Genomic DNA, 15,680 nt, shown 5'->3' with positions numbered 1-15,680 from the left:
AATTATAAAACACCTTCATGTTCAAGAGCATTCACTCATCAATAAAGATGTTGATGCATACATTCCTTCCACCTTTATTTTTAGGGTAATGGTCAACTTCACATTCCAGACTACTTACTTTTCCAAGCAAAACACAGAAAATTGATACCATTTAATACTCAAAATAGTAGTGATGATGTGATAGCAAGGGAGAGAGTGGTTTAAAAATGCAATTCTCCCTGCAATTCAAAAGGCTTGTTTTCCAAACTGCAGTTCTGAAAGCAAATACTGGGTCCTGACAAGAATTTGTAATAAAAAGTATCAGGTCATACTGGGTAGTAAAGGTACATATTGTTGGTAACCTTTTTTCTAATATGTGCGTGTGTGTGTGTGTGTGCGCGCGTGCGTGCGTGTGTGCGAGCGCGTTCTGGGTCACAATGCAAAATGTGTTTTTCACTGTGAGTTGCTGTGAAAGATTTAGTCACTGCTCTAAGGCCAACTAAATTTTGCCTTCTGGAGCCCCCTACAGGCTCTACATGTTTAAAACTTCAACCCTACAGTAAATAAATCATCTTTCTGTTGCAGGGTGGTTCAGAAACTACAACTCAATAGCTTGCACAGGAACACATAGATAGGCAGTGTTTGATCCAAAAGACGTAAAAACTGAACATGTGCACAGCCTCATCCTTGAAGCCAAATCCTCAAGAAACCAAATGAATTTAGCAAGGTCTGTATTAGCTCTTAGCATCTAATTTAAAATTGGAAGGGCACCTAAGTGGCTCAGTCAGTTAGGCGTCTGGCTCTTGATTTCAGCTCAGGTCATGATCTCAAGGTTTATGAGATTGAGTCCGGCATAGGGTTACACGCTGAGAGGGCAGAGCCTGCTTGGGATTCTCTCCCCCACTTCCCCTGTTTACAGTCTCTCAAAATAAATTTTAAAAAATGAACTTTAAAAAAATATTTAAAATTAGAGGAGACATTATCCATATTTCACAATAACAGCTGTCTGAGGGCAAACTAAGAGATGAAATCACAAGGAATGTTCACCATTCACTTTTACGAAGGTTTTCCAAAGCAATGTTAAGAAAATCAACAGGAAGATGGCTAGGGTCCCTGAAAGGCTTTTCACAACTCCATTCCCCAACAAAGGATTGAGTAAAGAACAATTCTGAAATATCAAGTACTAGTAACTCTTAAGAATAGATCTGTATACCAAAGTAGAACTTTATTGAAGGGGTTAGAAACCTGAGGTGATGTGGGAAACCCAGGCTGATTTTCATTGGAAATTAGTTAATAGGCTATTAGATTAGGGCCTTCTTCCCTTGCTCCTCTATCATAAAAGGAAAGATAACAAAAGTTACAGCAATGTTTTCTCATGCTTAATCACCACCACTACCAAAAAACAAAAAAAACAAAAAAACAAAAAAAAAAACAAGTTTGCAGAAGCCCAAGGAAAGAGTAGACTCAATCTACAAATACCTTGGCAAACAATCATCCAACACTATTCTGACCTTAATTTCAACTGTATCAAGTTGCCTGTATCAGAATGCTGGGATGGTTTAGTTAACCTAAGGTCGAATGCAGAACCAGGTTAAGAGGCCAAATGGTAGATGATCTGGTAGAAATGAGATCACTTGGCAATAAGATCAATTTATAAAGCATAAAGGGTGATTTGAAATACAAGCAATGGCAGTGTAGTCTTTTTTTTTTTTTTTAACTCTTTGTTAGTCCCTCAAATAGATCTTTGAGACCACAATTGAAAAAAAGTGCCCTGCCCAAGGTTGGCTCACGTGTCTATGGCAATCCTGACTCATCTAAAGTGATCCCACACGCTGACATACGCACTCACAACTTGTGTTTACAGTAACACTATTAGATCCAGACTAGATAGTACACTGGACTCATGATTCAAAAATGTATCCTTGGCTTTAGGAAATTTACATCAAAATCAGTAAAAACATCACATGAAACCAGTAATTTCTGTTGAGAGTTCCACTTGAGCACAATATTTGATTTGCCACCATTAAGCAGAACTATGTTTAGAAGTATGCTGGCTATTCCAAACGTCCCAGAACTAATGTTTAATATAAACATAATGTAGGTTAAATGAAACAAATGGTCACACAGACCTCACTTTACCTAATTCATAAAATACAAAGTATATTTGAAGAGAATGAAAACAAAATGTTCCCATTCTTTAGTATTTTCCTGTACAAGTTGAGAACTAAAGAATGACTCTTCTTAGACAATGCCTAATCATTTGAAGGGGAATTTAGAAGAAAAGCGATTTTTAAAATGAGAAAATAAGCCCAAGTGATACACCTCTCTTTCTTGTCACCATCCAGGACGTGGTGTGTAATGTCACTTCCTTCTCCTGTTACTCCTTACAAGCATTCATCACAGTTAGAGCTGACCGATCTTTAGGTCACCTCTTCAAGGTGTTCTTTCCCTTCTCTGTACTCCACTTAAAGAAAATGTCCTTCCTCATCACTGGCAGGCATACTCAATCATCTCAAGCTAACATTAAAATAATGGTTTTCATAACATTGTTTGTGCTTTGTTATCTGAAATACCAAGACCCATCCATGAACAAAGGAATAGGGCTTTCCAAGGTTATTCACGACTAACACTTCAATACCCTTCTCATTCATTTTTAAGACCACCCTGTTCATGAAATATTCTCCTGAATATTTAATACCCAGTGACTTCAGTACCCAAATTCATATTGAGTGCATTCTCTCATGTACATGAACCCAACATGAAACACATGCATATCCACTGCCCACTCATTCTCACATACAAGCAAGCATACACACACATTTTTTCTTTCCAGAACAAGCCAGAATTACAGCTCTTTTGGTGATTGTTAGAATTTTTGGAATGGTTCATAAATTTTCCAAATTATTTTGAATTTGTAATACTTTTATCTTTTTTCTTTTTTTTTCCAATTGTGAACCATTCCATATTGCATCTTTATTGCAAAAGTCAACATGCTTCTTAGAAATTCAGATTGTAATTGATAAAACAAACATTACATATATGAATTTAAATGTATAAACAGTTAGAAATTCAACAATATCTCCTATTATACTATTACACAAGTTCACAATTTTGTAAAAACTATAATACAGGCATACTATACATCAAGAGGAACCACTATTCCTTTTCACATGATTTTTTTCTTTTTCAAATAATGATCCATCACCATGGACCTACCTATAGCAAGAATGTTGCCCAATTTATCATCTTAGCTGCTGACAGTGTTTTCCCAATGTTACAACATGAAGAAATTGAGGGAAATTCTGCCTTCCCTAGGGTCACCTTTTTAAGCCTGGGCAGCAATCCACTAGTAAACCAGGCTAACCCAGCCAGACTGGTGGCTGTTACCGCTCTTCGGCTACTTAGATGGCATCCACATTAAACAGGACAAAATTCGCCTCAGATGCTGTATGTTGTTTCTGTAAGTGAAGATGCCAAGAAAACAAGTCATGGTAGTAACTTACTTTTTAGGGCAATTCTAATGCTTGGGGATTTGAAGGTGGAGGTAAAAACTCCTAAAGGAAAAAAATACACTCAACTATTTTATGCTGACCTTAACTAAATTTCCCAATATTATATTTTACCCATATTTTGAATTCATTTTGGAGAGTCAGACATGTTTTAGAATTCGTAGGACATTTAAAAAGTTTATCAGTCCTATTTTAAGGTGTATCTGAAAACTACCTTTTATAGAAGGGCCTCCAATCTCCCTGGGACAAGGGTCTGCCTATTCTTTACTTGAATGCCCTTCTCTTCCATCCCCTCTCCCCCAGTAACTAAAAAAAGTCAAATCAATCTCCAACTCTCTCTACACCGAGAGTATAATACGATGTCAATTCTGAAGTTTAAAAATCATATGAAAAGGAATCTCATTCTGCTGAACTGTCAGTCTACTGAAAATTTTCTTACAGCTCCATTAATTTACTGTAATTTTCAGTTTCCAAATACAAAAATACAACAATTCTTATTGAAATCTATACGCTGGTAGTTTTAGTACACAAAAAAACCAAACAAATTATTTACAAAATTATACAGTTTAAGAAAAAACTTTGTACAAAAAATATATAAATCCTTTGTTCCCTCTATCACGTTTAAACTGTCAGGACTCAAAATATTCACCACAATGAATCTTCCAAAATATATACCGACTGAGCCACAGACATCAAAATTTCATTAGAGATGATGGAGGAGGAAGGAGCAAGATTGCTTGTTCTAAGTACCCCATTGTAAGGTTTTCCTTCTTTTATAAGCCTATTTTTTAGCTTCAGTGTTATCAGAAAATATAATAATAACCTAGAAAAAGGAGGTCCTTATTATAGTGAAGGGAAAATTACATGAACTTAAAAATGATCCTGGTTTGATACATCATTCCAGGAAAATACAGAGAAGAGAAAAGGTAATCAGAACATGGGATTTAACTTCTTAGAGCTAAGTAAATCTAGAATCCTGATGGTTTTAGGTTTCTTAGTGAATAGTTTCTATTTTGAGAAACAGCCTTTACCTCAGGATACAATATCCTTGATATAGTGATCACCAAGAACCTTCTGAAGCCAACAGGAAGTTTCAAATTTTCACACCACACATATATAAAAACATAGATGTGCATATCCTTGAAAAAGTGACATCCTATGTACATTAATCACTTTATTTTCCCAGGGGTCAATACAGTGTAGTGTTGCTCCTCTGCTTTTCCATCTAACATTCAGAACACAAGGACATAAATTTACATATATATTTTACTTAACAGATACTCTATACAGTGTACAGTAAAAATGCACACAGTGAAGGAAACTGTCTATTGAAGGATGCATATGTTCATGGATAGCAACAAGCTACAAAATTATGAAAATATAAAGTCATCTGATCAAAGTCAAGTTATGACTCCCATTTATTACTAGCATACCCATCACCCTACCCCACCCCACCCCCACCCTATCCCCAGTCACCTCACCATCATAGTTTAAATTTAGGAAAAGAATTTCAGACACTTTGTAACCCTCTTTTGTAACTACTAACTAAACTGAAGCTTCAAAAAAGAAAAAGGAAAAGCTGGTGACTCTCCCCCCCCCCCCCCCCCACCCCCCACCAATCCTTCCATTATTCTCATCAAAACATCACTTATTTATCAAGGTGCTGGTTTAAACTTTTTATTGGGGACTGACTTTTTGGTGGCCCAAAAGAATCACTTATCTCAACAGTGGGTAAGTCAGGCCTATTAATAAGAAGGCAAGAAAAAGAAAATGGGGACAAGAAATGGGCAACAGATTAAGACTTTTACACTCTGGGAATATTTTTAAAAAGGACCAACTGAACCCATTCTCACTAATTTCAAAGCAAACTAAGGATCAGTAGCACGAGTCCAGGAGAATTAATGATGACAGAATGAAAATACCATGAAACTAGCTACCGTTGCCTTACAGCATTTAAGAATACAGAGTTTGTTATGATTTACGCTAAAATAGTACTTGTACTGCACATCAACACCCCCCACCCCCAAAATTTAGAATGAATACAAACTGGGCTCCTCCATAGTAAAAAAATTAAAATAAATCTACTTTTCTTCCAAGACAACTCTTGAAAGCAAAAGGGTATTTTCATTACAAATATCTCCTTCTGTCTGACGACCCATCCATAATAGCTGAGAGTTAAGAGATTCCAGGCGATTTTGACATTTAATGAAATTTTATCAGCAGATTATAATCCAAAATAAAATTTCTGAACACCCTGTCATTTACATCATAATCCAACACCAATAGCAACAAAACAGGTGGTGTGGAAAATAAGGCTCTAGAGATTATCCGTATCATCCCTGTGGATCTTCACAACTGTGTAAAAGTCACTAGGCCTTTGGTGCTTTAATATCATGAACAGTTATGAGATGTGTTTAAATAGCAAACTTGCTGTCCTTAAACCTACTGTGTTGAAAAGAAAAATAAAAAAAATTTTTGGCTCATTGACTTCTTTAAATAATTTTAAAAAGTTGTTCTTTTCTAAACAATATTCCTAAAAATTATACAGCTCGAATCAGATTTCATCTTCGCCACGAACGAGACTCATATTCATCTTCATCCTCATCATCATCATCATGCAAAAACAAATCTGAGGTTTCCGTTTCCTGAGGAGAGAGAGAGTAAAATCTGCTTAGTGGTATAAGAAAGTTAAGTAAAATACTTAAAAAAATTTTTTTTCAATGTTTTATTTATTTTTAAGACACAGAGACAGAGCACGAGTGAGGAGGGGCAGAGAGCGAGGGAGACACAGAATCTGAAGCAGGCTCCAGGCTCTGAGCTGTCAGCACAGAGCCCGACATGGGGCTCGAACTCACAAGCCATGAGATCAGGACTTGAGCCGAAGTTGGACCCTTAACCAACTGAGCCACCCAGGCACCCCTAAGTAAAGTACTTTTTAGGCCAAAGGACACAAAGACTAGTATACAAAACCTAGGACAGATTTACAAGTGACACACTCAGAGAGTAGCCGGCAGGGCAAAAACACCCACAACGGTCTTTCAATGTATACATATTTTCCTCCCCTGCTAATTTTGCGTTTTAACAGACTTCCATTCTAATATCATCAGGAAAATAAAATGTGACTGCTAAGTAGGAGGAGTAGAAGAAAAAATATCTATAAAATGTTTCTGATAAAATTAATCTATTCATAAAAATAAATAAGTTTTATTTTATGCCATTAACTTAAAATGAAAATATATGACCAAACTCCTAAACCTTTCTTTTAATATCAAATAATCTGTGATGGAGAGTATACTAACTTCCCCATGACACCAACATTCCCAACCTTATACAAAAATCTAAAATCTTACATAAAATACAGATTTCTACAAACATTCCCAAAATATCAAGATTTTTTTTTTAACATGGGAAATGTTTCTGCTTTTGTTTTATAAAATTATCCACATGATCACAAAACTGTTGATCAATCATGAATGCTAACATCTATAAAACCGAAATTATGGTGAATCAGGAATAACTTGCAATGTTGGCTAAAGGTCCCTTTTAATAAACAAATTAGAAATAGGAGTTAAAGAGTGAAATTATTTTTCATATATTTTAAGAGTTTCCTTGGTTTAAATCCTTGGTTTCCTATTTCTTCCCTTTTACGTCCCACTTCCGTAACTCTCATTTTAACCAACTGTACACAGAAGGAAAATAAGAAACTTAAATCTATTACCTATGGAACGTGAATAAATGAAAAGCTACAACAACCAGCTAAAATGTATTTTGTCCATGTAATCCATGTCCTCACTTACCAGAATAAAAATTTCTAGAGCCCAAAGAAAGCCAAAATAAATGCAAAGAAAAAAAAAGTGTCTCCTCTACCAGAAAATACCCCCCAAAGAGCTTTTTTTTATGTGTCTGCACCTGTTCTCATTCTTTAATAAACTTCTAGTCTTTGATTACTGTGTGCATGAAAGAACCATATTTATTTTAAAATTTATTTTATTTACTTTAATGTCAAGAAAAATACTACTTGAGAAACAATCTAATTCAGTGCTTATTTTCAATCGTTAAATTTACCTCCTCCTTGACATCTTCTTCCTCAGTCTCAGTGGATACAGAAGGCACCTTGGCCTTGTGCCATGATATTTGTAGCCGACGGTCTTTGAATTTTGACCCTTGGTTTGCAGTCTAAAATAGATTTCAGAAAAACAGAAAAGTTTATATTCAAATTGTATGCTATTTAAAAGTGTAATGACTTGGGGGGGGGGATGTTAAAATGGATCTAAACACAATCTCTATTAAGAGCTAGAAAAAGTGAAGTCCCTTTTAATTAAAGAACCATATGTACTGTTTTGCCCAGATAGTCCATGACTTGTATCTATGTCATGTTAACTTTAGGATATGTTTTGGTTTAGATGATAAATTAATTATATAGTCACCCTACTTACAAAAGTCATGATGAAAACAACAAATGCTATCTTAATACAATTACTGGCCTTCAGGGACACCTGGGATGGCTCAGTCAGTTAAGCATCCAACTCTTGATTTTGGCTCCAGTCATGATCTCATAGTTCATGAGATCGAGCCCTGTTTAGGACTCTGTGCTGACTCGGCAGAGTCTACTTGCGATTCTCTCTCCCCCTCTCTCGCTCCCCCACCCTCAAAATAAATAAAGATTAAAAAAAACAATTATTAACCTTTAGCTTTCATAATCTACATACTTAGACTGAAAACTTAAGAGTGATTTTTTAATGCCTAATGATCTCACAGCATCTCTCACAGCCCCAGTGATAAAGCTCTTCCCACTTCATCTTCTGAAATGCCAAACGACAAGTACCCACCCATTCTATATATTCAATAAATGTTAAACACCTCCTATCCTAACTCAACATAAAACTGTTCAGTTTCAAATGTATTTCTTGGTACTACCATCCAATTTCTTCCTCCCCAACAAATTTCATTAAGAGAAAACAAAAATTTTAAAGACAAAGCAACAGAGACAAAAGAATATAGACCCAAAGTTTCATTAAAGTGAAGTTCAGTCTTTCCTATTAATGGTGCCAGATTGTAGAACATCCCCAATTCTGGGTTCAATCCTGAAAAATGTAATAGAAGGCATTCTTTTAAATATGGGGCTTCACTCTAGTTTTTCTAGGAAAAATGTTGATAAATGTCAGTAAGCATTTGCCAAATGTTTCCACAGAACACTCAGATGACTGCATGTTAAGACTGTACCAGATCCAGAACCAGTATGACCAGAAATCAGCATGTGATCTAAGGAAAAATTCTTATTATCCTTGTGGAGGCTGAATGTTTATAACGTGATACCAAACATTTTAACTCATGGGACATATTACACTATGTATCAAAATGGCCCCATCTTGTAAAACTCAGGTAGTTGCTAATAGAACAGATCTCATCACAAGGAAAAAAAGAATTCTAACTATGTGAGGTGATGGGGGTTAACTAAATTTATATTAGTAATCATTTTACTATATGTATATGTATTCAACCATTATGTTGTATATCTTAAACTAATAGGATGTTGTATGTCAAGTAGATCTCAATAAACCTGGGGGAAAAATCTGGTAATGTGTGTAGGAGACCTCCTGTGCCCTTACTCTTTTAACATACACAGCCCAATTAAAGAGTGCCTTTTTCAGTATTTTGTTCACCTCTGTATTACTTGAATTCTTCTTTCTAGCATTACTGAGATGTAACTGACAAACCGTTAAGACATTTATAAGTGTAAAACATGATGATCTAATATACATATGCACTGTGAAAAGACTCATTAACCCATTCATCGCCTCACATATTTACCCTTTTCTTGGGGTAGAAATATTTAAGTTCTACTCTCTTGGCAAATTTCAATTATACAATACAGTGCTATCAACTATAGTCACCATGTAACACATTGGATCCTTAGGCTTTATTTGTTATTCGAATTTGTAAAAAAAGATGTTACTTTTATAATCACAGAAGGCAATATAGATTTTTTTAGTCTATATTTACTGGGTTGCCCTCCAAAGAGGATAGCAGTTCTGTCCTCCAAAGGGAATTTTAGGCCATTAAATGTAGTGCATATAAAATACTGAAAGAAAATGAGAAATAGAATTTGTATGCAGTCAGGAACTAACAATATGTAATTCTCACAGTCTAACCTACAACAATAAGTAAGATTAGTGATTAGAATAAAGATGTATTTTAATAATACCAAGTCAAGAATTCCCACACACTACTGGTATCTAAACTAGTAAAACTGATGTAGTCTGCTCAACAATTCCATGTATATCAAACATATATGTGTATACACATATACTGAAAGATCTATGAGAATGCTATCAGTGGTGTTCATAAAAATCATGTGAAAATAACCCAAATACCTATCAACAAGAGAACAGAAAAATAAACTGTGGTATATTTATACAACTGAAAATCATATAGCAATAAAAATGGTGAATTACTGTTACATGTAACAACATGAATGAATCTTACAAACATAACGTTAAGGGAAAAAAACAGACACATAATATAGACTGTGTGGTTCCATTTATATAAATTTTTTAAATAGGCAGACTAATACTGTAATATTAAGGAACGCACATTTAGGTGATAAAACTACAGATGATTCTCATTATTTGCACTAGTTGTATGAAGTTCACTGCAAGTACTGAATTAGCAAATACTGAACCACTGCTCCTAGGGCAAACAGAGTAAGGCCAGGTTCCTATGAGCTTCTGGTCAAAACATTTTCTTCAACTAATCAATACATAACCTTGTTTTATGCTTTAAAGACTCTTTATTTAAAATATACTGTTGGGGCGCCTGGGTGGCTCAGTCGGTTAAGCGTCTGACTTTGGCTCAGGTCATGATCTCACAGCTCATGAGTTCGAAACCCGCGTCGGGCTCTGTGCTGACAGCTCAGAGCCTGGAGCCTGCTTCACATTCTGTGTCTCCCTCTCTCTCTGCCCCTTCCCTGCTCATGCTGTGTCTCTCTCTGTCTCAAAAATAAATAAACATTAAAAAATTTAAACATAAAATATACTGTTGGGGTGCCTGGGTGGCTCAGTCAATTAAGTGTCCAGCTTCGGCTCAGGTCATGATCTTGCAGTCCTTGAGTTCGAGCCCCATGTAGGGCTCTGGTAACAGCTCAGAGCCTGGAGTCTGTTTTGGATTGTGTCTCCCTCTCGCTCTGCCCCTCCCCTGCTCACATTCTGTCTCTGTCTCTCAAAATAATAAATAAACGTTAAAAAATATTTTTAAAAATATATATTGTTGAAATCACTGACACTGAACTCATGGCCAAAAGCACTCATGCCTGAACAAAGCTTACCTAACATATGTGTCTTCACCATAAGGTATATCACAGCCTCCCTGAACTTTCGACATAGCACTTGAGAACTATACTTGGCGGGGGGCATTTCAAATAGGAAAATTAACAATGAAAACCACAAAAATGAGAAAAACGTGGTACTAAATCAACTGCAAAAAGGACACTTGTTTACAGTTTGAGATCTGAAACAGTAAGACAGAGTGTCACCTTATTTGAACTTAGCTGGGAATGTGTGCATCAGGTAACTGCCAATGTCTGCAAATGACCACAAGAGCACCTTGAGTACTGATTTTTGATCTTACAAATAATTTTACTAGGCAGGTTAATGTGCAAGTCCAAAATCCATGAATAATGAGGATTAACTATAGAACAAAAGCAAGGAGGTGATTATCAGAAAGTGAGGGTATAGGGTCACTTTTCTGAGGAGGAGAGAAAACAGTGACTGGAAGGGGGCAAGGAGGAGGCTGGGAATATACTTTTTCCTTACCTGAGGAGTAGGTATATGGAAGTTTACCTTCTGATAAATCACTGAACTATATACGTTTCTAGTTGGTATAGTTTGTTTCAGAGTAAGTATTTTAAATTGAATATTATCCTTATAATTAAAAAAATATATCAAACAGCTAAGATATTTATGTTTAAAAAGCAAGGTGTGAAATACAGCTCTATATTTATACTCTGGTAAATTTTTTCAAGTGAGAGACTGTGTATGTATTCTTATATTCAGAATTTTTTTCTATAAAGATATCTAAGAATAGTGACTACCTTTTAAGAGTAGGCAGAGATGAAGGAAAAGTGAAGATTTTTTACTTTTTATTAACCATATTTTTAACCATTTGTGTGTATTCTTTTTTTATTAAAGAATACTTTAATAACTTTAAGACTGGCCTCTAAAATGTGACGTATCTATTAAAATACGTAATTTTTCAATATGCACATATATTTTACCTAACACATATATCCATAATATAGCTTGAAACAATGAAATACTAGGGAAAAGTTAGATGTCCATCACTACAGGATTCTTTAAAGTTTACTTATTAATTTGGAGAGAGACGGAGAAAAAGAATCCCAAGCAGGCTCCACGCCCAGTGGGAAGCCCAACTCGGGCTTATCTCATGACAGTGAGATCACGACTTGAGCTGATATCAAAAGTCAGATGCTTAACCAGCTGAGTCACCCAGGAGGCCCACTAGAGGACTGTTTAAATCCAGTGTGGTACATCTATGCAATGATATACCATGCAGCCATTAAAAAGAAGACAGCAACACATGCACTAGTACAGAATAATCTCCAATAACAATTTAATACATACCAAATACAAAGTGTATATGCAAAAGAGTATTGTATAGCACACCACCATTTTTGTTAAAGAGAGATAAAATAATGCATAAATACAGAAAAATATCTTCAAGAAGATATGTGAGAAACAGATAACAGTAATTGCCTACAGAGAGTGAAACAGTGACTGGATATAGAAGGAAACCTTCTGTACACTGCATATACTTTTGTTTCTTTATATTTTTTTAAGTTAATTTATTTAGAGAGAAAGAGAGAGAGAGAGAAACATAGGGGAGGGTCAGAAAGAGAGAGAGAGAGAGAGAGAGAGAGAGAGAGAGAGATCCCAAGCAGGCTTTGCACTGTCAGCACAGAGGCCAATGCAGGGTTTGAAATATGAGATCATGACCTGAGCTGAAATCAAGAGTTGCATACTCAACCGACTAAGCCATCCAGGCACCCCTACACTTTTATTTCTTTTATACTTTGTACATGTGTGCTGCCCCTCAAAATATAAGGTAATTCAAATAAAGTAACATTCTTATATATGAATATAAGAAAATCAATTATATACCATCAATGAAAAGTTATATGCAGTAACTTAGAGGTACTTGGAACCTTAGAGGCAGAAGTTACTAGAAATTCATCTAACTTGACCATTTTCCAAGATCAGAAACTGATGCCAATTCTGTCAGTCATCACTTATCAATTACCTGACCAGCAAATATGATCAAACAAAACTGAAGTGCTACTGAGGACATAGGCAAATAGGTACTCTTATCCAATGTCACTATAAGTAAAACTTATTACAACATTCCTGGAGGGTTATTTGGCAAGCTGTCCTAAAATTTTAAATATGCATGCCTTTTGGGGCGCCTGGGTGGCTCAGTCAGTTGGGCCTCTGACTTCGGCTCAGGTCATGATCTTGCACCCTATGAGTTCGAGCCCCACATCGGGCTCTGTGCTGACAGCTCAGAGCCTGGAGCCTGCTTTGGATTCTGTGTCTCCCTCTCTCTGCCCCTCCCCTGCTCACTCTCTCTCTCTCTCTCTCTCAAAAATAAATAAACATTAAAAAACTTAAAAAAAAATATGCATGCCTTTCATCTAGTCCTCTCACTCCTACGAACAAATGTAAAACAGGGTTCGCAACTGAGACATTACTCTGGGGGGCATTTTGGGTGTCACACTGACTGAAGAGCACTTACTGGCATTTAGTAGGCGGGAGCCAGGAGTGCTAAAGGTCTTAACATGTACAGGACTGTCCTATATAACAAACTGTTCCACTCACAAATGCAAAATCCAGTAAGATGTCTGTAACATTGTTCACAGCAAAATGGGAAATACTCTAGCCATCAAAGGCAGTATCAGTAGTTCATGAAAGATCTACCATTACTAAGAGATTTTTTACAAGGTCTGAAGAATGGCAATACTGAAGTGCTATTCAGAAAACTTTCCCTGAATACTAAATCCAGAGAAAGGGGAACCTTTGTTCTAGTAAACACAAAGGAAAATTATCTTTCAAATGATAAGGTATCAATCACTTCCATATACAATAAAACTCTCAAATATATTTCCACACACTTGAAACATGGGAAAGGGTAAAATCCCTACCTAGAGAGGCTACAGGGAAAAGTTAACCATACATGATAAGTCTTTAGTAATTACAGCAGAAGTATTCCATTGTCTTACTTGAAGGTCCAGGAATGAAGGAGTGATCAATTAGAGGCTCTTGCCAATAAGAACACAAAAAGTTGAATGAATTACACAAATATTTTGGAGGGGTACAGAAACTTAGACTTCTAAACCTGTTACTTTCTTAAGATTTAAAATACTCTCTGGCTACAGATGGAAGATGAACACGATAGTATGCAATGATACTAAAATGATTTATTTTTAGAGGCATAAATCCATTTAGAAAAAAACAGAGAATACAACAAAGCTAAAAAAAAACATGGGGCGCTTAGAAGCAGAAGGATTAAATATATAATGCCTACAATTTTAAAATCAGGAAATAGTAGCAAAAATGTTTCAGGAATGAAAAAAATACCCAAAAAATCAGCTAAAAGATTTAAAAGTAGACATCCTTTAAGAATAGAAATTGGGGAGAAATAGAGTAATAAAATGATTAACAACCTTGTGGCTGTTAAGTTCATCTGACTCTTCAAATGATGTACACATATAACTTTTAAGAAAATAAAAACTGGGGCGCCTGGGTGGCGCAGTCGGTTAAGCGTCCGACTTCAGCCAGGTCACGATCTCGCGGTCCGTGAGTTCGAGCCCCGCGTCAGGCTCTGGGCTGATGGCTCGGAGCCTGGAGCCTGTTTCCGATTCTGTGTCTCCCTCTCTCTCTGCCCCTCCCCCGTTCATGCTCTGTCTCTCTCTGTCCCAAAAATAAATAAAAAACGTTGAAAAAAAAAAATTTAAAAAAAAAGAAAATAAAAACTAAAAAATTCCTATCAAACGCACCTAAGTTTTTGAAGTTGTTTTCTTTCCCCCCTCTCTCTCTTTTTTTATGCTTATTTTGTTTTTGAGAGAAAGAGACACAGAATCCGAAGCAGGCTCCAGGCTTTGAGCTGTCAGCACAGAGCCTGACGCAGGACTCAAACCCACGAACCGTGAGATCATGACCGAAGTTGGATATTTAACTAACTGAGCCACCCAGGAGCCCGTTTTCTTTTTTCTATAACCGAGTGCTTTCCAAGTTTTCTTCAATGAACATCGTGGAAGACACTGTCTTGCAAAAGAGTGAAACTGGACCATTCTCTTTCACCATACACAAAAATACACTCAAAATGAACTAAAGACCTAAATGTGAGACCAGAAACCATAAAAGTCCTTGAAGAAAACACAGGCAGTAATTTCTCTGTTATTGCTTATACCAACATTTTTCTAAATGGGTCTCCTGAAGCAAGGGAAACAAAAACAAAAATAAACTATTGGGACAACATCAAAATAAAAAGCTTCTGCACAGCAAATGAAACAATCAACAAAACCAAAAAGCCACCTACGGAAAAGGAGAAGATATCTGTAAAGGACATATCTGATAAAGGGTTAGTATCCAAAATATATAAAGTACTTATAAAACTCACCCCACCAACCAAACAATCCAATTAAAATGGGCATAAAACACGAACAGACATTTTTCCAAAGACATCCAGATGGCAAACAGACACACTGAAACGATGCTCAACATCACTCAGCAGCAGGGAAATATAAATCAAAACTACAATGAGATGTGTTACCTCACACCTGTGAGAATGGCTAAAATCAACAAAAGAAGAAAGAACAAGTCTTGGCAAGGATGTGATAAAGGGGGAACATCTTGCACTGCTGGTGGGAATGCAAACTGGAGCAGTCACTGTGGAAAACAGTATGGAGGTTCCTCAAAAAGTTAAAAATAAAACTACCACCCCTCCCCCCAAAATACAACTAACCTACGATCCAGCAATCACACCACTGGGTATTTACACAAAGAATACAAAAATACTAATTCAAAGGGATACATGTACTCCAAAATTTATAGCAGTATTACAATAGCCAAATTATGGAAACAGCCCAAGTGTCCATCGGCTGATGAATGGATAAAGAAT

The 15,680-nt window shown here is 36.1% G+C and overlaps 1 protein-coding gene across 4 annotated transcripts in view; it reads right to left on the bottom strand.

The window, feature by feature from the left end:
- Positions 1 to 2,973: 2,973 nt before the first annotated feature.
- Positions 2,974 to 15,680, bottom strand: part of RBM27 (RNA binding motif protein 27) — a 76,049-nt gene continuing 63,342 nt past the window's right edge. For all 4 annotated transcript variants that reach the window (XM_049648530.1, XM_049648532.1, XM_049648531.1 and 1 more), the window contains 2 exons: positions 7,554 to 7,664; positions 2,974 to 6,133 (listed from right to left, as the gene is read on the bottom strand). In XM_049648530.1, coding sequence (XP_049504487.1) covers positions 6,050 to 6,133; positions 7,554 to 7,664 — 195 coding nt within the window. In that variant the 3' untranslated portion in view covers positions 2,974 to 6,049. The remainder of the gene's footprint in view (positions 6,134 to 7,553; positions 7,665 to 15,680) is intronic.

The sequence above is a fragment of the Panthera uncia genome (genome assembly GCF_023721935.1).
Source record: "Panthera uncia isolate 11264 chromosome A1 unlocalized genomic scaffold, Puncia_PCG_1.0 HiC_scaffold_17, whole genome shotgun sequence".
NCBI lineage: Eukaryota > Metazoa > Chordata > Mammalia > Carnivora > Felidae > Panthera > Panthera uncia.
Note: the sequence above shows the minus strand (reverse complement) of the source record. Positions and strands in the feature narration are given on the sequence as shown.